We start from the raw sequence: 26,173 nt of genomic DNA, 5'->3' as shown, positions 1-26,173 counted from the left end.
TTGGGACTTAAAAGGACAGCATTAAAAATCACACACACACAATTGAGTGAATTGCCAACACCCACTGCTGTGACAATTACGGCCCCTCCTCTCAAAAGATGTAAGTGAAAAACCCTGATCCTTTTGCTAATTAGCTTCAGAAAAAGCAACTAAAAATGATGCAGGAACATGCCTCGTCTGCCGCGTGGATGGCGGGGCTGGCCCAGGGCAGGGGTGCCTGTACGTTGCCACAAATACTAGGCAGAGTTTGCTCTAAGACAGTCAAATAAATGGCAAGGTCCTTTTGATTCCTGCCTCCTCTAACTACGAAAAATGTCAGAAGGATTCGCAGGAAAAGCAGAATGGTTTCCTCAACATTGTTCTTGGTAGACCTGAGCACTGAGCCAAATAGCAAAGGGGACCTCGACAGAAAGCTCAGGGGCCGTGTTTGAAATCACGACCAACGGGGTTTTCTGTTTTCACACTGGAGGCAGAGGGAAGAGCCCAACCCTGAAGTAAGTGCCCAGAAACCAGGTGCTGGGATTCAAGTCCCTGGTTTCAGTGGCCCAGGTCCCACACTGCAGAAGAGACTTCCTGACCACGCATCTCTGTTGATGCGTGTTCCTGGTCCTTCAGAGCGGAAGATGTGCCCCTGGAGGGCGTGCTCCCCTGGCACGGCCTTCCTGCGCCCCGTGAGGACACACGCAGGCTGAAAGGCTGTGTTGTGTTTGGTCAGCCTGTCTTCCCAAGAGAGGCTGTCCCCGCTCTTGCATTAATTACATTAAGTGCATTAATTAACACGGCCACGAGGCAGGAGGTAGGGAGATGGAAAGGGAGCCCCCGGTACTATCTAGTAGGTGAAAAAATGGGTTTACAGAAAGTTAACAGAAATGCAGGAGCAACAGCCGGAGGCCACTTCCCTCCCTGTCGGGGCCCAGGGAGGGTTCAGTTCACGGGCTGTATGGGGCCGCTCTCGCAGGCAGATGGTGGCACCTCCCCAGTTTGTAGGGAAGCATGAAACACCCAAATACGGGCCAAGGGCTCGCCCCAAGTTGCAGCGAAGCAGGAGAGAGGACACCCAGGAACCCCGACGTACAGAGGTGCGGGCAGCTAGTGGGTTTCCTGGATCGGCAGAGTGGGGAAACGCGACCCGGAGTTCTGCAACACACACGGACGCGGACGCGGACGAGCGGATGCCCCCAGAAAGCAGGACTCCGGAGGGAAACAGGCTCCTGCCCACGATCTCCCCCGGGTGCTCCCGTCTCTTACCACCCCATGGTGCGGTCCGCGACGCTCTTGCCACCTGTGTGGGCACAGTCGAGTCATAACAAAAATGTCACCCTGTCCAAGGAAGGCAGTTCTACACGACGCCACCCGTTCTCCGGACCCTAGTCCCAAGTTTGGACATGAGGCTCTGTGCCAGGCAAGGTCGTAACGGAAGAGAAACACTGACCTCCAGCCTCTCAGATCATGCCTGTCTCTTCTGGATCGCCCGAACCAGGCCACAGTTCCTTCCGGCCCACGACTAGACCCAAAGTCCGTCTAACAGGGCGGGAGACCCTCAAAGAACAGACTGTGGGTTTAGCCTGGCTTCCCCTGCAGCCAGATGCTTACAGACTGATGGTCCTAGGACACAGTACTTCCTTTCACACAGCAGCAACCCTGATCTCAGCTATCAGCAAAACGGACATGTGACTTAGGAGTTTTTTGTTTTTTTTTTTAAAGAAAAATGTATTGTCAAAACTTGCCCACCTCACCCCTTTCCTGTTTGGGCTCCCTGGCCCAGGGGACTCCCTTCCAACTCTTTGAGGTTCAGAGCAGTCCCAAAAACCTGTGCAGCATGGGCACAAAGGTAGTAGCACAGAGTCCCACAGACGTGTAGGTGACAAACTTGTAAGGCACTTCGATCTCTAGTCTCCGCCTGGCCTCCTTGTTCCTGGGGACCACCTTGAAGCAGGAGTACAGCACCTGCAGGGAGAGGTTTTGTACCAGCTGACGCACTAGAAGGATCAGCACGATCCCCACGGCAAATTTGGTCAGTCCCAAGACCAACATGTTGGTGGTGAGTGGCGGGATGTTCTGAACGACAGGGAGAGCCTCGATGGGCGCGGACGCGAGCTGGAAGAAGTGATTGATCCAGAACCCGAGAGTCACCCCCGCCCCTGCGGCCAGAATGGTAGTGGTGTCCGCTCTGGTGGGGCTGTAGCTGTCAGACACAGGGTAGTTGTAACACAGGAAGAAGGGCACCACGACGACACACACGGGGAAGAGGGGGCTGGCCGAGTCCAGGTGGTCGATAAGGGTCCAGGCAGGGTAGGTGAGGACGATGAGGACCGCAGTGACCAGGATGCCACCCAGCACATCCTGTGGGAAGGAGAGAAAAGAAGGACGTAAGCCCCCGTGGTCTGGCATAACTGTGAGTCAAGCACGGCCGCTTTGACATCGGAAGTACAATTTTGGCATTGCTTTACTTGGCATTGCTTTGAAAAGTGTAGAGCTGCAAAGATTTGAGAATGGGAGGAACACTTGTGATATTCACGTTGTGTATTTCCCAGTTTTCTCGTCCTGTGGACAAATGTTTTCATAATGTGCAGCTCTAATCCCATTTTTTCTCCATCTTCTATCATTTTGATTTAACATTGGGTCGCAAGGGTTGTCATCATCTTTGCAGAGGTGGTGTCATCCTTTCTTGGCAGGTCAGGGGTGCGGGCTGGCAGGGGCGGGGGAGTTAGCTGCTGGGGGGCGTCCTATGCATGCTGCCAGCGGCTTCCGTCCCTTCTAAGGTACATTTATTTGGGGTGGTTTGGGAAGACATTCTGAATGGGGTGCTGCCAGAGCCCCACCTGTCTTGGCACCATTTTCAGAGACAGAATTTCAAACAGCACGCAGACTGTTTTAGTGAGTGGGTGTACCAGGCTTGTCTTCACTAATCCTTCTTTAGGACATTTTAGATTGTGGTCTTCTTTCTTCCATTCCTCCCTTTCTCCTCCCCCTGTGCCCTGCCCCACTCTATCCCTCCTTTCTTTTCTTAAATGCCTATTTAAAACATCTTTAGGGGTGCCTGAGTGGCTTAGTTCCTTAAGCAGCAGCCTTTGGCTCAGGTCACAATCCCAAGGTCCTGGGATGGAGCCCGGCATCGGCATCGGGCTCCCTGCTTGGTGGGGAGTCTGCTTCTCCTCTCTCCTGGCTTGTGCTCTCTGTCACTCTGTCTCAATCTTTCAAATAAATAAATAAAAATCTTAAAAAAAAATTAAAAGCTGGTGGACTTTTTTTTTTTTTTTTTGCTTTTACTAAATGCCATTGTTGGGTGTCTGCTGCTGTGTGTCAAGCAGAGATCTGGATGCTTACAGGCTCCCAATGTACCCCTCCTCCGCCCCCCCACAAAGTGTGCTGGGAGTGCACCTCTCACCTGCAGGCTTTGACAAACCCAGAAGCCTGAAAACATTCTGTGGATGAAGCAGTAGAAGGGAAAGGGGACTCCTGCTCACACAATCGTATGAATGCAAAATGGCACAACCCTTACGAGGAGGAAATTTTTGATTGAACCTCTGACCTACAATCTCTCTCTGGGACTTGACCATAGAGATATGCCTGCCTGCATCTGAAATGAGGTGTGTATTTATAAGTGGTCCTTGTGGCAGTGCTAACCAGGGACAAGAAAAATGCTGCGTTCCCCTGAGAAAGACCGGTTAGATCTCACTGTGGTATAGTCGGTCACGCAGTGCAGTATGTTCTGTCGCTGTGACATGGATGAGGAGGTTTCATTTGGGACATAGGATTTTTTTAAGGACTTATTTATTTGAGAGAAAGAGTGAGAGAGAAAGAGAGAGCGAGCGCACGAGCATGTGAGGGAGGGGCAGAGGGAGAGGGAGAGCATCTCAAGCGAACTCCACACCGAGGACAGAGCTGACGTGGGGCTCCATCTCACGACCCCGAGATCACAACCTGTGGGCAAGGAGACGTTTCACAGGATGCCCCTGTGTGCATCTGGAACTTTGTCATCATGCAAACACATTGCCTCCTTTAAAAATTTTAAGTGAAATAATTCAGTCTCCCCTCTACCAACAGGATCTGCCTTGGATTCCCATATGAAGTGGGGATCCCAGCTGAGCCCAGCTGTGTCCTCCACAGGGGCCTTGGCATATCTGGTGAATGGGGGGCGGGGGGGGGGACGGCCCGCCAAAATGTCACCTGCTGAGGACTGAGAGTACTTCATGTGTTTTAAAGGAACACGTGTTTTGAGGGAAGGAGGAGACCCAGGTACAATGAATTCATTGAACTCAACACCCCAAACAAGCCTTTACTATTAGTGGGGAGAGAAGATTCTACCACTCAGAGAGTCTCCTGGCAGCCCCACTGTTGTCCCATCTGAGCTCTGAAGAAGTCAGGACAAAAGAGTCCTTTTGCCTCAATGTATAAAACTCAGACCTGAAGAAGGCTGTTTTGGGACTCCTCTGGCGAAGGACTCTCCAAAGGGCAGAATCCATCTGTGCTCATACCTCCAGGCCCCAGTGCCCCACGTGAGCACTGGATAATACCCCTTGGCAGGACATGGTTCATGACGGCCCCTGAATCTGTCTCTGGCACAGACCTCCTCGACCTGAAGGGGCGGCGGAGGAGAAGCTGGTGACCGGCAGGCCAACAGGGAAGGGGGCTACGGGGCAGGGCCACGGTACTTAGAGTAACACACGCCTCTCCTAGACCCCCTGTGGGGCAGTCACTGCCAGGATCAGGGAGCTGCTGAGCCCCGAAGGCAGTGGGCAAGCCCAAAGTGCTCGAGCTCATGGACTGGCCAGGAAGCAAGGATTGCAGCCAAGCTGTCCTGAGACCACCCTGCTGACAGCAAGGAAGCATGAGGGAGCTCAGACCCATTCAGGAGTACCTGCCAGTACTCCAGAAATACTTCGTGGGGGGCATTTCAGTTAGGGGTCGGACAAAGTGCAGTTTTGCCGGGGTGGGGGGTGAGGTGTGGAGTGATCTTGTAGGTGTTCAGGGAAATTCGCATGATCCATATTGCTACTGGGGTGCCCCAGTGTCCCTGGCCACGGAAGCTCAGAGTCCTGCTGGCTGTATCCCACTCCTCCCTCCTCTCGCTGCCCACCCCCCCCCCCAACTATATTCCAGAGACTCCTCCTGCAGTAAAATCCCTGCTCCTGCTGTCGCCATCCAGAGTTTGAACCTTCATGTCACCTCCTGCCTGCCACTCTCCCTCACCCAAACCTTCACTGACTGTTCTGAAGGCTGTTTCAATAGCAAATGTTTTCCGATTTTTCCATGCTTTGCAATCATCGAGAAGGATTATTAAAATGCAGATTTCAGGGGTACCTGGGTGGCTCCGTGGGTTAAGTCTCTGCCTTCTGCTCAGGTCCCGATCCCAGGGTCCTGCTATCCAGCTCTCTGCTCAGCAGGGAGCCTGCTTCCCCCCTTCTCTCTGCCTACTTGTGGTCTGTTAAATAAATAAATAAAATCTTTTTAAAAAATGCAGATTTCAGGGGACTGAAGTGGGCCCAGGGGTCTGCACTGAACACCTGCCCTAACACTGAGGCAGCGAGCCCAGATAAAAACCCTGAGAAATACCAGCTCATAGATTGAGAGAGTCCAGCGTGATATGGGTTTGATTAGTCTATCATTCTAGGGCTTTTACTCACTGCTTTCCCATTTGAACTTTTCCACTGCACTCGGATAGAGCTGCTTGCTTTCCCCAAACATGCCCGGTACAATTCAGTCACCCCAGGTTTGCATTCTTTTTATGTCCCGTACACTTTAACCATCTCTATCAAGATCCTATCAGTGCATCTAAGGCTTGGCTCAAAAGCTATTTCCTTTCCAAAATATCCTTGTGTAGCACCGCAGCTGGAAATAACCTCTCCCTGAACTGAACGCCGAGGCCCTTGCTCAACATCATTCAGAAAGCCCTTCCCTTCTCTTGCCTTTGCTGCGGTCCTGTGTCCACATGCTTTCCCCTGAGTTGATTACAAGACTCTAGTCAACAAAGGTGCGTTCTCTTGCCCCTTGGCATTGTCCTCACTTCTACAATAGAGCCAAACACATAGCAGATTCCCAGTTTATAGTGATTAGGAGAATTTAATGCCTTTCTCTTATCCTGAATATCCCTAATCAGTAATACCCACTGTTTTGATACATAAAAGAAAATTTGCCTCTCTTCCTTCCTTCTGTCTTTTTTGTCACTGCAGTTACCAATTCCCAGACATCTGGTTGGAATATTCTTCATAAGCTAATTCTGTTCCTCTTCAGTGCATCAGGAGACTAGATGCTTTTGGTCCACAGCCCTAGCATTTGCAGCAAAAATAATCTTTGCCAATATGGCTGCTGGCGTGGAGTTTTTTTCCTTCCAGCCACATGGTTAGATTTTCTGCCATAAAAGGTGATATTGTAATAAAGACTTTTAGTTTTTTTTTAAGAAAAATACTTGAACCATCTCAAATGAGCTTTCCATTTGGGGCTCTAACGGTCTAGTAATAAAATGATCCTAAGGTCTCTAATGTTTGAAAATTCAAGAACAACTTTTTATACTATTCTCAAGCTACTCAAACTACAGGGACTGACAAAACTTGCCATCTCAGAATTGCATCTGCTGTTTTGATGTGAGCACATTCTAAACAAAGAGGGGATTTCTTTGGAACCTCTACCGTTCGGCACAGTACGTGGGGCCAGAGAGAAAACAGTTCCCAGGTCTTGGGGAAGGCGAAGATGGGCTGTGGGCAGAAGTCAGTGCACAGGGCACATGGCAGAGGTGGGGAGCCAGCAGCCAGCCCTGGGACAATGCTGTCCTGAGCAGGTGGATGTGACAGGCAGGGCAGAGAGAGGGAAAGCCATGTGTGGTTTATAGGGAGATGTGGACGGCACAGGAGATCAGGGAAAGGGAATGGGACTAACACATGGTAAGAAAAGACATGACAAAAATGGCAGAAGAGATATTCCTTACTTTGGGAAAAAAAAAAGGTTTAAAACATTTTTCACAGAATATAATTGGACTGTGAAGTGTACAAAATATTCACCACCTTGATCCAATTATTCCACTCCTAGGAGTTTATTCTAAAAAAAAAAAAAAATCAAAGAAAATAATAAAGCTGTTCACAAAGATTTGTATAGAGGAATGACTCTCATTGGGTTAGTTCAATTCATACCAATTAAGTCCAAAAAGTAACAGTGCTCCATGACAGAAAAATTCAGGAACACAATCAAGTAAAAATAGCACAAGGAATGGGGCATGCATCATAATAAGAAAAATAATCTAGAAAGATATAAAATCAAGCATACTATAAGATAAAATATGTAATAATATGCAATAAATAAATAATATGCAATAATATAGCATGAATATTTGAGAGGATACATTTCTGAAGCCTTATTTTTTATGGTTTCAAAGTAACCCAAAGTGAGATAATATCAAGCAGAATACATACTTTGCATAATGGATGCTCGTAGTTTTATAGAAATACATACTTGCATGCATGGGTAAAATATCAGAAGGAAATCAACTAAAATGTTAAAAGCAGTTTTTTTCTGTTGGCGGATTACAGATGGTGACTGTCTTCTTCGTGCTTTGTAGTATTGTGTAAATTTTCTGGTCAACACCTAGTATTTTATTATAATAAAAATATAATCCAGGTGAAGAAATCAGGATGTTAAAATCAGACTGTTTTGAAATAGATGAAAACAGAAATAGTTAACTGATGCTTACAAAATGTTCGCATGATGCTAAGAAAGGAAGCGCCCCCAAGCATGATATGACTGTCTGCATTACCATTCCTCTAGGATGTAACTACGCTGAAAATAAGGCACGTGAGATCCGTAGTCAGGGCTTCCCTGTCGAGCACATTGTTCAAAATATAATGAACTTTTAGTTCCATTTATCATCCTGGGTTTGAACAAAACCTTTTCAATTATTTGGAAAAAGCCATCACACGAGACTAACATTTTCCAAGTTAGAAGGCAGAAGGACGACTTTTGTACCTATTCCCATTTTCAGTTATAAAACTTAGTACTTAGATAAAAGCTTGAGATTTATTTTGTCTCATTACAGAAAAGAAAAATAAAGACGGGCAATCTGGAGCGTTCAGGAAAGAAATGCTAATCAAGCTAGCCCAAAGCATCAGGACAAACTCCAGCGAGTGCTTATAGAAACACATAAAATCGTGTTTTTATTCTTAGCCAAACAGAAACGCTCCTCCTGGTCAGCACCTCCAGATATTTCAAGGCACAGGCCCCCACCCTGAGAACTAACGGTCAGCATTTCTGAATTCTGACCCTACAGCACGACTCCAACGGCAGCTTCCTGCCGCAAACTCACATTCCATCTCCAAACATCTTCACTGAAGAGTGCTACTGAGCAGAACAACACAAGGTTAGCTAACTAGAAAGAAGCGGGTAGAAGAAACCCATTCATTCGATTGTTAGGAAAGAATGCATTCAAGATCTCGGAACTATTTATGCCGAGAACTCAACTCTGGGATTCTGCCATCTTCCCCTCAGCCAGGTCCCCCGCTGAGAATGTGAAGGGCCCTCCGCCCTTGGCTGCCTTCACAGAGCAGGCTGCAGCCAGGAGCGGAGGAAAAGCCAAGACCCACTTCTTTGTAGGCACAGTGAATGCCCTCAGTGTGGGCAGACCCCGACGTTAAAACAAACTGGAAAAAAAAAAAAATTCAAACTCCTACAATCATTCTAGAAAATAACATTTAGTTATCGATCAGCATTTCCTAGTTAACACACTCTGAATACGTCCTCATTTCCATGCTGGCTCACAGTTAGTTCAATTTCTGAGAATAATGCCAATGAGATTCAGCAGAAGCCAAATGGCAAGAGGGAGGCAACGCTGTTCATGAATATGAATATGAACGATTATGGAGAGAGACCTACATGTTATGTGATTAACATATGTATAGGGGAGAAAGAGCGAATGCATAAGTTCAAAAAATATTAATTTCCCATTGAAACACACCAGCGTTCACAGGGACCAAGCAAAGGCAGGAAGACTGACCTTGCCACATGGTGTGAACACAAGCGGTCGACTCTCCTGATAGTCATGGCTCTTTGAGGGGGAGCTCTGTCACTGATCCCCCCCTTGCCACGACTGTCTCCTGAGCCACCTGACAGCCAAGCACAAATCTCGGACTAAGGGTCACTAGGCATGGAAATCTACGGCCATAAAGAGAAAGCTCTGAAACGGACCTTTTGAAAACTCACCAAGCTCGGGAGTAACTATGTGAGATAGAAGAAAGCAAGCCACCTTTCACCTTCTGCAATTTTAAAATAAATGCTCACTTTCTAAGGGAGCACATTTAAACCTTCATTAGAAATAATGTTAATTTTTTTTTTTTTAAAGAAAAGGGTTTTCTGTAAGCGTGTTAAGAGAAATGACATAAAACTTGGGCATGAGGCAAAAAACAAAAAACAAAAAACAAAAAACCTCCCTTCAATGTCATATGCTGGAAAAGGCCACCCAAGGATTATAGAAGGGATGGTGCTCTGTTCACTATTTACAACTGATTGGATAGAGGTCTTGTACTTCATGATGTGACCGGCTAGTTGCTAGATTTTTGTTTGTCAGAGATGCAAATAATTTCTGTCCAGTGGAAAGGATAACCTCAAAGTTGACAGTTTGTTGCCCTATAGGACAGTAAACAATTTTGTATATAACCCAGCAGTCTCAAAGTAATATTTCTTTATTAAATTATCTATAAATATTTCATGCCATATATCTTGTAGTTTCCTTCATTAACTATCAGTTGAATAAAATTTTTGACACTTTTTTTGTTTGGGCAAGAGTTAGGATTATACCATTTAAGATGATACCCAGGCAAGTAAATAATTATTTCCATGTATATTCATTTGACTAATTATCTTGGATGATTGAATATGTACATTCCCTATACTGACCACCACTCTTACCTCATTTTACTTTGTCCATCTCTTAAAATGGCACTGCTTTACTAAACAAGTAAAAAAGGCTGGTGCTGTGTTTCCTAATGCGATGATGTAATAAGATACCACTGCATGCTTCTTATAATACCGATATTAGCTAAATAGATACTTCGGTATGTATCTCTGAACCTCAGTCCGCATGCCATGTGATTTAGGAAACAATCGCTTGCTTGTCTTGGCTTCACAGAATCTAACAAGTCCAAACAGCAGATCTTCATGGAGCAGACAAAACTCCCCCACCCATAATTTGCATTAATATGCAGAGCTCTAACTATGATGAATCACAAGGCTTGGCAGGTCACTGGGATTAAGATAGGAGATCAAGCAAGCTTCAAGACAGGTTATAACATCATTTTTGACAACTGCTAAGCAGCCTGTTAGAATGACAAGCATAGGGAAGGGCAATCTGCTAGAAGACACAAAAGGCACTGTCAAACATTTAAGCGATTTTTCTCCAATCTGGGTGGGCAGAGGGGCCTCTGAGCAACAAGAGAACAGAAGAAAGTCATGTTCGATGTAATATTATTGAACAGGCCCATGCAGGTTGAAATTTAATTGGCATTGTCCCCATATTTGCTGGGATATTGTATAGAGGCTGTTATGGTGCTTCTCAAATTGTATCTTCCATTAGAATCTGCTGTGAGGCTTCCTAAAAGGCATGTTCTGATTCAGTGGGTCCGGGTGGGGTCTGAGAGTCTGCATTTCTAACCAGCTCCCAGGGGATGCTGAGGCTGCTGGTCAGGGCCCAGTCTCACCTTGCTCAACCCCTGAGGCCAACATGGGCTTTTCTCAGTGAATATAGCAGGTCAGGGCTGCTGGAGGGCTTCTTTGAAACACACATAAAAGACTAAAACTTCTGGATTATAGGAGTACCATACTTGAAAGTAAGAGTAGAGCTTTTGAAAGTCCTAAGGTGATCCTCTGATGTAGAAACTCTTGTGTATAAAGATGTACGAGAGAGAGATCTGAGAATTCTTTGTTGGCCTAGTAACAGGGGTGCTCACAATTGGAGGGAGAGAAAATCTGTCCCAGCCCTTTGTCATTGACCTTAGGAAACACTGGCTTGAACCCTCGAGTCCTGACTCCCTGTGCAAACACAGAAGTTCTAGGCATAGCCTTGCATCACGGTAGGAACTAGAGATTAGGAGCCTGGAAAAACACGAGTCTTGCTTTGTAGACTATCCTAGTGATGTCAAATACGGCCCCGCGGTGTCCTTGATGAGGCTGGACGATCCCAACTACAGGATTTCCACTTCCTCGTCACTAAGTATGTGCTAAGTGAGAAGGAGGCAAAGCCATGTCACTTTATGAGAAGTGAGAGCCAGGATACAATGAAGCACAAGACTGGTACGTGGGCAACTCTTTGTTTTCACAAGTGCGGGGAAAGCTCGGGTTATGGTACGGAAAACCATCTACGCACATGAAATAATTTTATGGAGGTTTCCATCTTTTTTTTTCTTATTTAAAGAATCAAATCAATTGCTGCACTTACAGGAACACTTGAGTGCCTTAAAAAATATGATACATGAAGTATTTACTTCCTTTCCCATGTGAGCATGTTTTAAGGAACATTCCCACAGACATACCTTAAACACGGACCCCAGCAGTGTTTTGAGATTAAAATTAAATTCTGGAGCTTGTGCTGATTTTCAGAGGACAGGATGCAAGGCAGCTCCTTGACTCCTCTCTGTCTGTCTGCTGTGGCCCAGTTGGGTCTGTCAGATCAACAGCAGGACAGACTTGGGTCATAAGACCAATTCTTGGGCAGTTTTATGGCTGTATTGGATAAACACCCCCTTTGCCCTTTTTGGCTAGAGAAACACTGCTGTTGCTCTCTGCAGGCAACGTCGTCCAGCTCAACTCAACTCTTCGAGGTGAGCTTCTCATTTTGAAACAGCACTACAGAGAAGGGCTGGGTGTATAGTAACTCTGTTGGGAAGTGGCTTCCCTTTGTCAATCAGGTTTGGGAGGTAGGATTACAGCAACTAAGAGGAATTTTGCTAATCAATGGTTTGCCAACTTGATTGATTCTCAAACAATAAACAGATAAGAGATGTAAGCTCGTTGAAACTCACGTATCTGTTTCATTGCCAAAATCCATATTAAGTGTTGCTTCTTGAAGAAAAAACACAAAAAAATGAAACAAGACAGTGCAGGGGAATACTCAGAAATGCAAGTACCCAGTCAAAGAAGTTACTGTTCATGACAGTAAAGTCTCAAATCTCCCTTCTAGGAAATCCTCATATAAATAATAATAGAGCTCAAATATTTATTAATGCATCCATTCAAGAGCAATCATGTGCTTTTATTTTCAACTGGCTATTACACACCAAGAAATATAGGAGGATAGAAGGAAAGTAAAATGCAGTCTCTGTACATTAAACAAAAATAGCTTTACTGTTTTCGTGAAAAACAGTATTACAAGTGCATTGCAGAGGCCTCTGTCCGTAACCACCCCCTGACACACATTTCACAACTAATGGAGCCATACTCTATAAGCTGTTCCATGGAGTTCCAAAGCTTTCTTTCATTGACAATATGTCATACACATCTTTCCATGATTACAAGAATGTAATCATGAAAGAATGACTCATTAAAGCATTACTCCAATGGCTATAGAACACTCCATTCTGTGGAAACACTATACATTACTTAACTAGATCTGATCGATGGACATTTAGTATATTCTCATTGTTTGCTTTTAAATGCATTAATAACATCCTGGAGGGGTAGTACAGAATGGTAATTAAAAGCATGAATTCTGAAGTCAGACTGCTTGATTTTCAATCTCCGTTCAATCTCTTACCAATTACAGAACCTTGGTCAGGTTACTGGACCTCTCTCTGCTTCCTCTGTAAGCCTGGGATAACAATAGCACCTCCCTAGTAGGGTTGCTATAAAGTAGTCAACTGTCCTGTGAAGAAGTCAGTGCATGCAAAACACTGAGAATGGTGCCCAGTAGGCCATAAGTACCTTATAATTGTTTGCTATTGTTTTCACTTTTACACTTGTGCGATTATATGCTTTAGAGAAAACTCCTAGAATTGGGCTAGAAGCCCAGAAGACAAAGAATGTACACTTTAGACATCCATATATTCTGCAAAATGTCCTCCAAAAAGCCTATACTGATGGGTTATCCATAGCTCTAAAAATAGTCCTCCTTGCTTGGCAGATCTGAGATCTGAAAACTCACTGTTATCTGACCAAGCCAGTTATACCAACTTAGTACATACTGTGGGCACATGGAAATGGCAAGAATCCAGTTCAGGGACACTGAAGGACAGGACACAAAGAATTCTATACCTAGCAAAAATATCCTCCAAAGAAAAAACCAAAAGTGAAACAAAGCCTTTTCCAAAAGAAACGAAAACTGAGAGGAATTCATTACCAGCATAACCATGCTGGAACAAACACTAAATAGACTAATGGAGGCAGAAAGAATGAGATGCCACATGGACAAACAGAACTGTAGGAAGGAATGAAGAACAGAAAGGATAAATACACAGACAAACCTAAATACACGTTCACTATGAAACAATAAAATTAAGTTCTTGTGGGCTTTACATCTACATAGAATTGAATTTCATCAATGACACACTCCTCCCAGGGAGTGGCAAGGTACTAATTTGCATTTGACTCTCATAAATCAAGGATGCATGTTGTAATCTCTTGGGTAACCACTAAAAGAACTGTGAAGACTTTCTAATAAGCCCACAGAGGATCAGAACCAGGAGAGTTACAATACTTGACTGAAGTTGGTGGACTTTTACCATCTGACATCAAGACTTATACAAAGGTATAGAAAAGAGAGAGATGGCATCGGGATGAAGACAAACACAAGAGAGTTGAGTGTATAAACATAGAGAGTGTCAAGAGTCATTTGATTTATGACAAAACTGATGCTTCAGTAAATGGAAAAAGGACAATCCTTATCAATGGTGCTGCTCATACTGGGTATTTCCATAGAATACAGATGAATCAAAAATCAATTCCAAGTAGACTGTTCATCTAAATAAGAAAAGCAAAATAATAAATCTTCTCAAACACAAGAGAATATCTTCAAGACAGTGTGGTAGGCAAAAGTATCTTAAACAGGACACACACAAAATTGTAAATATAGGTAAAATTTGATCATTGGGCTATGTTAAAATTAAAAATGTCTCTTTACTTAAAGATACCACCAATAGAGCCAAAAGGCAAGCCAGAGGATGGGAAAAGAAATTTGCTATACTGTACATATATCTGACCAGTGACTCACCAACAGAGACCAGCAAAAAAGAAAAAAAAAGTCAAAGACAAAAGGCACCCAACGAAGGAGGCTATATAAATGGCCAATAATCACATGAAAAGGGGCTGAATTATTATTCATCAGAGAAATCAAAATAAAAGCACAATGAACTACCATCACATACCCAAGGGCATGACTACAATGTAAATGGCTGACATCAGGAGGATGGGGAGAGATGCAGAGAACTGGACATATCATAGACACCAAAAGGAATGAAAATTGGCGTTAATTCTTCAGAAGGCGCAACAGTATATCCTAAAGATGAGCCTACCTGATGACTGAGCAATTTTACTTCTACAATTATACTCCTAGTCAGATGTACATACTTGCTCTAAAAGCCACATCAGAGGCATCTGGGTGGCTCAGTGTGTTAAGCCTCTGCCTTCAGCTCAGGTCATGATCTCAGGGTCCTGGGATCGAGCCCCACATTGGGCTCCCTGCTCAGCCGGGAGCCTGCTTCCCCTTCTCTCTCTGCCTGCCTCTCTACCTACTTGTGATCTCTGTCTGTTAAATAAATAAAATAAAATCTTTTAAAAAAAATAAAAGGAAGCTCAGAGTAGTATCATTTATAACAGCCTCAAGCTGGAAACAATCCGAAATATCCATTGGTAAGAGAAGGGATAAAGTGTGATATAGTCATATGTTCTAATACTATCCAGCAACGAACAGTAGTGAACTAAAGCTACATACAACAGGGGTGAATATCACAAACAAATTAGTAAGTGAAAGAAGCCCAAGGCAAAAGAATGTCTAGCGTGTAATTCCATTTACAGGGAGTTCCACTAGGGGGTGGGGTCGGAGACCTGGGGAGGGTGTCCCTGACGGAGTACAGTGTAGAGGGCATGGGGGGGCACTTCTGAGATACTGGTAATGCTCTATGTACTGAGACCTGGGTGGTGGTTACTTGGAGGTGCTTACTTACCTCTCCCTGTCTTCTAGGTGCTACTTACACACCTATATCCAGGCCCCAGATTCTCCATGAAATTCTCAAGTCCGTTAGGAACTACAGAACCTTCCTCCTCATCTTTGGCTGTATCATCATCCTATTTGCTCAATGAAACGTGGGGGGTACTGAGTGGCCTGTCTTCAGACCCCCTTCCTTCTCTCCTAAGAACTGGGCCGTCAAGGAGCCTCAAAGCTTCATGCTGCTGAGGCCTGTTCCACGGTCCCTTCTTGCACAGCGAGACGCTGGCTGCATTCAACTCGGGGAGTTCAAGAAACTGGAAACAGAGCAGCCGTGCGTACACGGTATTTACTGTGGCAGTGACACAGCTAATACCTTGTTCACGAGTTTATTCTTTCAGGCAGAAGGAAATAGTGTTGAACAAATATGAGATGATGTGAGCTAGACTTCTCCTACGGTGAAGGCAGTATTCGGACTAACAGGTGAATCTTGTCAAATCTACCTCAATAAAGTACAAAGAAATAAAAGAGAAAAGCATTGATTTAGGAACTGATTACAAATGCTATCCCTACCCCTCGATGTTTACTGTGCACTTACTGCCTGCTGGCAGGCGCTGGTGGGAATTGCCAGGAATGCAACGGTGAGGAAAGTAAGATTCTTAGCCTCAAGAGCCTAATGGTCGAAAGGATGAACACAGCCAACCACATGCCTGTATCTTAACGGCTAATAAAGTGATCTTTACACATCCAAATGCACACTGACCTAAGACACTTCGGATGAAAATTTCTCAGGTGTCCTTAAATCTACGAAATAGAAACATTTGTAGATGAGTTAAGAGAAAGAAAGGTCGGGAAATTCACATTCCTGCCTTTTCTGTTGGCAAAACATAGGTTTCCCTAGAAGGTGCACTTCTTGGAAATTACCATGAAGCAGCGTTTTTCAGAATCTGCTTAATAGAAACTAGATGACAGTGGGAACAAGGATCGCGAAGCCCGATGGAAATGGTCAGCTGGTCTCCTGGGTCATTCCCACCTCCTGCTGAACTGGGGACGTGGAGAAGGTAAAGGTGCCGTCCCCACAGCTCCTCTGAAAGTCAGGTCACCCAGCCAGTGCACTCACGGGGAAGCCACATTCCTCTGCTGCTTCTGTAACCTGGTGAAGTCCCGGCAACATGAATTGAAGCGGCTGGTCTAACGATTCCGGCTCCTAGTTTCTAGAAGCATCTCTGGGCATAGTTACAGTGGTGGGACTCAGCCTAGCATCTGTTCATGTAGTTGGTGAATCTGTGAGACGTGGGGCTCATGACGGGGGCAGTGGCGTCGTCACCAGCAGCCCTTTGGCTTCTGGGGGCAGCAGCAGCTATGGGCTCTCTCTGCCCATCGAGCCCTTCCCATGTTCTGTGAGCACCACATTCCCCTGTTTAAATTCCCTTTGCTAAATATCTAGAGTTGATTCTATATTTTTCACTCCAATATAGAGTTTTAGGTTGTGCTTGTTTTCAATAAAATTTTACTGTTTAATTAGCAGTTACCAAGTGCCCATCAATAGATGTCAGGACGGAGGCAGTCCAGGAACGTACAAAGTAGCACAAACAAATCACACTCAATTTGAGATCAGAAATTTCCACAGAAATAATTGAGAGTTGGCCAGAGAGAGACCTAGAATGCATCTTAAAGTAAACACTTAGAATTTCCTTCACCATTAGTGCACCTGGTGGCTCAGTTGGTTAAGTGTCTGCCTTCCACCCAGGTCATGAGGGATCGAGTCCCATATCGGGCTCCTTTCTCGGAGGGGAGTCTGCTTCTCCCTCTGCCTGCCGCTCTCCCTGCTTGTGCTTTCCCACTCTCTCTGGAAAATAAAGAAAAAGAATTTCCTTAACTGTATAAAATGGGATAGAGCCTTGGGTGGGTGAGCCATGTTAGATTGGTTTCTTTGACTTTAAATGTTTAAGAACCTCGGTAGACTCACAAACTGCTTCTGGGATTTTTTTTTATTCTTACCAGAGAATCTCATGGGACACCTGTTCCAAAGAACTCTGCAAAAAGCAACAGTGAAGAGTACTCTGTTTTTTTCACTTGATACATATTAACAGATTTCTGTGTTCTAGAACTTTTTTTAAAAAAAAATTGGAGTCTCAACCTTGCCATTTGAAATGATGTGGATAAAACTAGAAGGTATTTTGCTGAGCAAAATAAGTCAATCAGAGAAAGACAATTATCATATGATCTCCCTGATATGAGGAAGTTGAGAGGCAAAGTAGGGGGTTTGGGGGTAGGGAAGGAAAAAAATAAAACAAGATGGGATCAGGAGAGAGACAAACCATAAGAGACTCTTAATCTCACAAAAACAAACTGAGGGTTGTCAGGCGGAGGGGGTCAGGGAGAGGGTAGTGGGGTTATGGACATTGGGGAGGGTATGTGCTTTGGTGAGCGCTGTGAAGTATGTAAACCTGGCGATTCACAGACCTGTACCCCTGGGGCAAATAATACATTATATGTTAATTAAAAAAAATTGGAGTCTCAGAGCTCAGTCATTAAGCATCTGACTTTGGCTCAGGTCATGCTTCTAGGGTCCTGGGATAGAGCCCCATGTAGGGCTCCCTGCTCAGTGGAGTCTGCTTCTCCCTCTCCCACTCCCCCTGCTTGTGTTCCCTCTTTTACTGTTTCTCTCTCTGTCAAATAAATAAAATCTTCAAAAAAAAAAAAAAATTTGGAGCCTCTTCGGCTTTTATTCCTCTATATTTCTCCCCTTCTCTCCCTAGTCTGCCCTTCTTTCATATTTCAGAGTATAATATAATTTTTAAATTTACATCTACTAAAATTCACCTTTTCGAGTTCGTAGTTCGGAGGTCGGACCCACGCAACAGCTAAGAGAACCACCACACACATAAGGACACAGAACAATGGCGTCATCCACCAGGTGTGAACTCCTTCACACCACTCCTTTCCAGAGAAGCTCTCCTACACCCCCAACTCCCAGCAACCACTGATCTTTTGTCCCTCACTACAGTTTTGCCTTTTCCAGATGTCATATACAATATACAATCTCTCAGTGAACATAATTCACATGAGAACCAACCGCTAAGAGTTTGTTCTGCGTTACCGCTGAGTATAATCCATCCTATGGAGGTATCCTGGTTTGCTTATCCATTCACCGGATGAGGGTATCTATCTGGGTTGTTTCCAGTTCACAGAGATTATGAATAACTGCTTTATCAATAAATACATAATTATATAATGTTAAATAATTGGATGTCCCAGGTCTTAATGGGTAGTTTAATTGAGCAATTCCTTACTGCTGCACATTCAAATTAATTTTCATGCTGAAATATCTTTATTTTTAAAAAAATTTTTTTAAAGATTTTATTTATTTATTTGAGAGAGCAATAGCAAGAGAAAGCATGAGCAGGGGTTGGGGAGAGGAATAAGCAGACTTCCCGCCGAGCAAGGAGCCTGAGGTGGGACTTGATCCCAGGACCCTGAAATCATGATCTGAGCTGAAGGCAGACGCTTAATTGACTGAGCCACCCAGGTGCCCCAATGCTGCACTATTTTTTTTTGAAGATTATTTGTTTATTTACTTGAGAGACAGAGATCACAAGTAGGCAGAGAGGCAGGCAGAGAGAGAGGAGGGAAAGCAGGCTCCCCACTGAGCAGAGAGCCCGATGCGAGGCTCTATCCCAGGACCCTGGGATCATGACCTGAGCTGAAGGCAGAGGCCTAACCTACTGAGCCACCCAGGCGCCCCTGCACTATTTTTAAAGAACACTACCCCCAACATGTTCAATGATTCTTTAGGATAAGTACCTGGAAAAGTTATGCATTGTACCTTTTACTGCTTTTGATACATATTAGATCAAAAGGTCCCCTTATGAGAATATCCTATTACTTAACTCCTTATCATCACTGATTTTATTTTTCACCAATCTCACAAGCAAAAATTTTAAAATGACATCTCACTTTCACCTGTCCTTCATGACTTCTATTACATCCCTATAAATACAGGTGAGATTGATTCCTTATGCTTATTGGACTTTTTACTTTTTTTCTTTCAGGAATTGCCTGTTCTTGTGATTGCCTGTTCTTGAGTCCTCATAATAATTGTTTGTCTATCATTTACTACATTTGTGTTTTTAATGATGAATTTCTTTTTTAAGATTTTATTGATTTGTCAAAGACAGCGTGCACGAGTAGGGGGAGAGGTAGGTAGAGGGAGAAGCAGGCTCCTGCTGAGCAGGGAGCCCAATATGGTACTTGATTCCAGGACCCTGGGATCATGACCTGAGCTCAAGGCAGATGCTTAACTGACTGAGCCACCCAGGCATCCCTTAATGATGACTTTTTTTTTTTTTTTTTAATATACAGAACTTTAGTGTATGCAGTCAGCTCTTTTAACTTTCCTTTGTGGATTGTTACATTTCACATCATGACTTTTTCTATTTTAAGCCTTCATAAATATTCATTAATGTTTTCTAATCTTTCCGGTTTTTGAGACAGTGTGATGAGTAGAAGAGGCTTCCTGGTTGAGACCACGTCACCTCAACTTGAGCACCCTGGATTTGCTTCTGCCCCTGCAGCTCTGAACTACTGATAATAAATGTGTAGGATTCTTCTTTTCTAAGGGGTACATTGGTCATCTGAAGGTGAATAGTTTACTGAACTAAATAGAATTTTTTTTATGATTGGATTTAGAAATAGGCTCCATTCTCAGGTTTCAGGGGGTTAGCTGAGGATCACAGCAGATCATTCTCCCTCTCCTTCCCTTTGTTCCACTGGTAGGACAAACCAGTAACGATGTAGAAAGTTGCAAGGAGAATAAAGTGCATCCGCATGTGCATGTCAACATTTTCTGGAATGTCACAGCAGCAGTGAGCATTATGGAATATATATATATATTTTAACCAAGGGGCCAAAGAATATCTTTCAAAAATCTTGTAAATAGAGACACCTGGGTGGCTCAGTCAGTTAAGCATCCACCTTCAGCTGAGGTCATGATCTTAGGGTCCTGGGATGGAGCCCTCCATCAGGTTCCCTGCTTAGCAGGGAGTCTGTTTTGCCCTCTCCTTCTCTGTCTCCCTCTACCTGCTCGTGCTCTCTCTCTCTCTCAAATGAATAATAAATGAAATCTTAAAAAAAATCATGTAAATAAATGGGAAGGTCTGACTCATTTTACAAAAGCTGATCGCACGGATTTTGAAGACTGTGGGTTTTCTGTTAAGAGAGGCATTCAATTATAAGCTTATAAAAACACTTCACCCTTCAATGAAACTGTAACACACTGTATCATCACAAAGGCAAGTACCACTGTATCATCACAAAGACAAGTACCTAATAAAAGAAACAGGAGGAGACTGGGCTTCTGTGGAAGGTTTAATCCAATCTCTTGCTCTTACGTTACGAGCAACTGGAACTCAACATAAAGCACAAGTGTACCCGTGTAGTCCTAGATCTCAGCGCTGGGCTCCGTCCCTGGATGGGGTTGTTTGTATTTCTTTGGCACAATTGAAAGCATTCTCAACACAATCTAGACTTGAAACATTTACCCAAGCTCCCTTTTTAGCAACCTGGGATGGAAGGACACTTTTGGGATGCTGTCACTGGGGTAAATGACCTTTCCCCATGGCCACCTTGCCTGGCCCACTCTACTTCAATGGACCATCTCCATAGCTGCCGGCCATGTCCACTTGGCTTGGCTGTCCAGCCATTAGTCTCAGAGAGTCAGGCTAATTGTCAGTTAATTGTCACATGCCCTCAGGTCTGACAACCTACAACACTGGAACCAAGCTTCTGAGGCCAACCAGTTTCTTCTGCAGCAGGAAGGATGGACCTGGCTTCTGGTCCGAGGCCAGCTGGCCCCATTCTAGTCCATGCCTGCCTGCTTCAGCGCTTTACGTTTTTGCTCACAGCCCACAGGGACCTCTGGGCTCTGCACGACTCTAGCGCATGGACCACCTTCTGTCTTTGCCTGTCTTCTGTGGGCTACATGCAACTGTCAGTTCTGTTCCCCTCCTGGATTCGGAGCACTCCCGCCTAGCCCACTCACCTCACACTCACAGAACAGACAGAAAACTGAGCCGCAGCTGTGGCTTTTTGGTAAGCATGGAGAAAGCTGATGAAAAATTAATTTACCTACGTTTATTTTTAGGAATACATATCGCAAGCAGCTCTTGCTGGAAATGCCCTACCTTCAGTTTGATTAACGCAGAAGCATATATGGGTCATCAGTTTCCCTTTATATCATCCTAAGGAATGGCTGTCGGGGCTTCTACAGTGGTTAACAAATAATGATTTATTTCATCTTAAAAAACAACAACAACAACAACACAACAACAGCTTTAAAAACAACAGAGGTTGAATGTTCTACCCCGAACAACAACAACAAAAACAACAACGCAACAACAGCTTTAAAAACAACAGAGGTTGAATGTTCTACCCCGAGTCCTTAGTAGGAAACCAGAAATAATTCTCTATTTAATAAAAGTATAAAAATAAGTCTCTCCAGGGACGCCTGGGTGGCTCAGTTGGTTAAGCAGCTGCCTTCGGCTCAGGTCATGATCCCAGCGTCCTGGGATCGAGTCCCACATCGGGCTCCTTGCTCAGCAGGGAGCCTGCTTCTCCCTCTGCCTCTGCCTGCCACTCTGTCTGCCTGAGCTCGCTCTCTCTCCCTCTCTCTCTCTGACAAATAAATAAATAAAATCTTTAAAAAAAAAAAAATAAGTCTCTCCAAGGTAAAGAATGGCCAATGTGCATAGTGAGGGGATGCTCAGAAACACAACCAAATCCCCTTTTTATCTCAGTAACTGACTTATCCTACAACAGAAAGTAAGGCTTGGTTGGTTATAGTTCATACTATAATTAGCTTTCTTTTCCATATTAAAAAAGGGAGTTTGGAGTAAGGGGTTTTTTATTTGTTTGTTTGTTTTTAAAGTAGTTTCAAAGAGCTTGGGAAAAAACAAAAACAAATACACCAGGACTGCTTTAGTCCAAAGCCAGAACACAGTTTTGTATGGGCTGCAGATAATTTAATATTTGAGAAGCCTTTTCAACGTTCTCCAACTGCAACCAAAACTAAAGCCATAGTTAGGGGAACAAAATAAATGAGTAAGCCAATAAAACCCAATATCTATATAATTATCGACAGATCAAACAATTTAGGGACAATAAAATAGAACAGCATTTCAGCTAATTCAAGTTCAAAATAATGGGACAACCATTCACTAATCTAACAACAACAATAATTCTGGCTAATTTTAGTGTTAGCATATTGGGGATAATTGCCTTATCAGTCAAGAGATTTAAAATCAGGGATGCCTGGATGGCTCAGTCAGTTAAGCTGCTGCTTTCGGCTTAGGTCATGATCCCAGGGTCCTGGGATCGAGTTCCGCATTGGGCTCCTTGCTCGGCCAGGAGCCTGCTTCTCTCTCTGCCTCTGCCTGCCTCTCTGCCTGCTTGTGCACTCTCTCTCTCTCTCTGACAAATAAATAAAATCTTAAAAAAGAAAGATTTAAAATAAATTCTGTACAAGTTGACTTATTTCAGGCACTGAAAACTGAGCATGAAACCTTCTTGACTTGCTCTAATCCTTTCCCCACATAAACAACCATAATGTCAGTTTTTGAGTCCTTGAAAGAGCAGGAAAATGCAATAAAGTCAATGTAGAAAGGATACCAGTGGGGGGCTTTGTCTGCTCTCTTCCTTGGGCAACAGTCCCATTTCATTTTGGAGAACGGCCCCTCCCACAGGCCAAACCTAATCCCATACCTAACCGTCACTGCCCATCGTGGCCCCTGCCCCCACAGGCTGGCTCCTGCCCCAGCGGGACCAAAGCACCATCCTAGGCCCCTCACATAGCTTTTGGTGCAGCAAATGGGTTCACTGTCCAGGCTGTCCATCAGAGATTTTCTTGAAATTCTCCCTACTATAATCCTTTCAGGAATAAAACAAAGAATTGAAGCCCAGAGCTCCTTGGGTCTAGCCGCAGAGAGAAGGCAGCCCAGGAGCATGGACCCATCATGTGCAGAGACGTACAGAGAAGCTTAAGGAAGAGTGGGCGGGGGGAGACTTCTAGCAAAGATCTAGACCTCAAGTCCAGTTCTCCCAATGGCGACCTGCACTTCTGCCCTTCCTACAGTGTGTATCTAAAAGCGAATACACTTTCCTTTAAGCTTAAGTGAGTTTGAGCTGGTGTCTATTATTTGTGTACTCCAGGAGTCCTGATCCGTGCAGACAGTTACCTCTTGGGTTTGGGAATTCTCAGGAGTGAACTTACTGAGTTGTCTTTCTAGTCCTTGTTCCTGGGGCACTGCCTTTGTGGCCAAAGGGGTGACTTATGGGGTCTTGTTTCTGCTCTGGAAACTGTTTCTCTCCATGAGCCTTACTGGCCCAAGGGTAGCATGCAGGGCAATCAAGGTTTCACCTCTGGAAATAAGGTTTGGATTTGAGAGGTTGGGGGGTTCTTTGAGCAGTGGTGCTCCAGAGGGACAGGAAGGCATTCTCAGAGACACTGTGGTTCGGCTCCTTCAGAGCTTTAGTCACTCAGCCCCATCCACAGTGAGCTCCAGGAGCTGCCCCAGTCCAAGGCATTCTACCCTGTCTCTCTTCCTCCCCCTACCCCCTGCGCTTCAGCTGGCTACAACTGGTTTTGTCTTCAAACCAAGAGAACATGAAATTTTACACACAAAAAATTGTTTCTGTAAATTATTGATTAGGATATTTGTCACCATGGGAAACATAAGACTTCAATAAAAATCAGCTTGATCAATAACGAACTTTTTACCTTGAACAACAAGCCTCGAGGCAGTAGCCCCAGGCGTGGTGTATCAGCAGCTCAAGGATGTCATCAGGGCCTCCATGTTTTATTTCCGTGTTTTGCCAGGAAGAGGACTGACTTCTCTCACAGGTCAGTCCACCTAGAATCCCCAGATGGCTGCCACCCACAGTTAGCGCTTCCTGGGTCATCTTTCCCATCCAGCAGGGGAAGGAGACACTCCGAACATCCTGGCGGTGGTGTGAGAATAGCTCTAAGGCATTTTTAAGAGTCAGAACTAATTCAGCTTGGTGACTGCCTGGCTGCAGGGCGTGGGGAGGGAGGAGCTGGGGCAGTGCCCAGCTTTCTTGCTGAGGCATCTTGGTGGATGGAGACACCCTTCTCTGAGGGGCCTCCAGAGCCAGTTTGGCAGGACAGTGACACCGCGTGTGGGTTCCCTGCCTCTTTGGACTTCGTTGGGGCCTGTCCAGGAGTCAACTGGGGCCTGTCCCCAAAGCCTTGACATCAGAGAGCAAACCACTCACCTCTGACAAGGCGTAATTTCCTGAAGGGGGAGCTAAGTAAATTTCTGTTCTCCTTGAACTGCTTCCGCTTCATGGGCAACTATTTACATAAAGCAGGCAGCCCCTCGGGAGGGCATGATGTCCCCGCTGTGACTGTCCTGTCCCAGCTGTGCGAGATTAGAGGAGCTCACACTACGGACGTGGTGGGTGTCTACATGGCATCTGTCTCCACCTGCTTTTCACCTTCCTGCTTCAGTTTGGTTCAGGCGCAGGCTCGTAGCCAGTCCTAAAGGATAAATAGTCTCATCACGGCTCTCCACCCTGGCTGCGCGCTGAAATCTCCTGAGTTCTGAACAAATACCAATGCTTACCACATAGGCGTGTGTGTATGTGTGTGTGTGTGTGTCATTTCCACTCCTCAGCTACTGTGAATAATGCTGCTGGTATGAACGTGGGTGTCCAGATGCCCCTAGGGATATTTTTAAAAAGCTTTCCATGGGATGTGGGATACGCAGTCAGGGTTGAGGACCATTAGCGCGTGGCAGTCCCTGGCGACCGCAAGGGGTCTGGGTGAGAGGCATGCCACCTTCGTCGGCCTGATGCAGCTGCTCCCACAATCAGCAGCTCCCACATCTGTCAGCATCCACGCTCAGACGCCCAGAAGCGCGAGGCAGGTTTCGTTTACCTCCACATCTCAGTGACTGAGCTCCCACCCGGGTACCCCACAGGAAATGATTGAGTTGCTGTTGAAGGAAGAAGACTTCCAATCCCTTGTTCAACCGGATCCCACTATCAAAGTCAACTGCCCCCCTTCTGCTACTAGAAATGATGTGCCATTAAACCCTCGGCCACGCATCTAGCCCCACTCAGGCCTGGTCCAAAGTCAGGGTCTCAGACCTTTATAAAATAAAGATGCCCATGTGGAAGGAGTCCCAGGGGGTGGTGGGGGCCCGAGGTGGGGGTGTGGGTTGCTGCAGCCTCGCTCCAGTTTCTTCTGGGACAAATGTTCTGAAAGGAGCAGCTGTGCCCATTCCTTGCAGCTGAATGAGATGCTTAAGTAATCTTCCCCACAAATGCCGGCTTCTCTAGCCCCGTAACCCACTTGAAAAAGAAAAACTGGACATGATGCTGTGTTTTTCCTTGAGGTGGGTTTTCTGTGCTTTCTACTCACGTCTGCAGCCCCACGTCCGTGTGTTTACACCACTTTTCATGTCGGCCTGAATTCTCACGATCTTTTTTTTTTTTATTACAGCCTATGGAAATTTAAAAAGTAGCCCCAGATAAAAGAAATGCCAGAGCACCCGCGAGACTTCTGCCTGGTTCCATTTTTAAGTCTGCGGACGTATTTGGAGAGAACCTCTTTCTAATGCGAAGCAGGAGTGTGGCAAATCGAGAATGCTCTCCTCTCTGTTCCCCTGTGGGCTCAGAAGCCAGATGCGCCACGTGACGGGACCCGGACAGCAAGGACGCGGCTTGGGAGGGAGACGAGGAGAAGGAGGAGGCCACTAGCTGCTTCTGCAGTGTCTTCCAGATCTGGTCAGGCCACGGTGAGGATGGGGCAAGAGAAGCAGTGAATTTGGGGGCGGAGCTGGTCTTCATTGGAAATGTGGATTTTTCTTTTTTAAAGATTTTATTTATTTATTTAACAGAGGAAGAGAGAGAGAGTGCAAGCAAGCAGAACAGGAGGCAGAGGGAGAAGCAAATTCCCTGATGAGCAGGGAGCCTGACGTGGGGCTCGATCCCACGACCCTGGGATCATGACCTGAGCGGAAGGCAGCCATTTTAACC

At 45.1% G+C, this 26,173-nt stretch overlaps 1 protein-coding gene across 5 annotated transcripts in view; it reads right to left on the bottom strand.

Moving 5' to 3' along the window:
- Positions 1-222: 222 nt before the first annotated feature.
- Positions 223-26,173, bottom strand: part of SGPP2 (sphingosine-1-phosphate phosphatase 2) — a 109,021-nt gene continuing 83,070 nt past the window's right edge. For all 5 annotated transcript variants that reach the window (XM_047722662.1, XM_047722663.1, XM_047722666.1 and 2 more), the window contains one exon: positions 223-2,343. In XM_047722662.1, coding sequence (XP_047578618.1) covers positions 1,792-2,343 — 552 coding nt within the window. In that variant the 3' untranslated portion in view covers positions 223-1,791. The remainder of the gene's footprint in view (positions 2,344-26,173) is intronic.

This window comes from Lutra lutra, chromosome 3 (assembly GCF_902655055.1).
Source record: "Lutra lutra chromosome 3, mLutLut1.2, whole genome shotgun sequence".
NCBI classification, from domain to species: Eukaryota; Metazoa; Chordata; class Mammalia; order Carnivora; family Mustelidae; genus Lutra; species Lutra lutra.
Note: the sequence above shows the minus strand (reverse complement) of the source record. Positions and strands in the feature narration are given on the sequence as shown.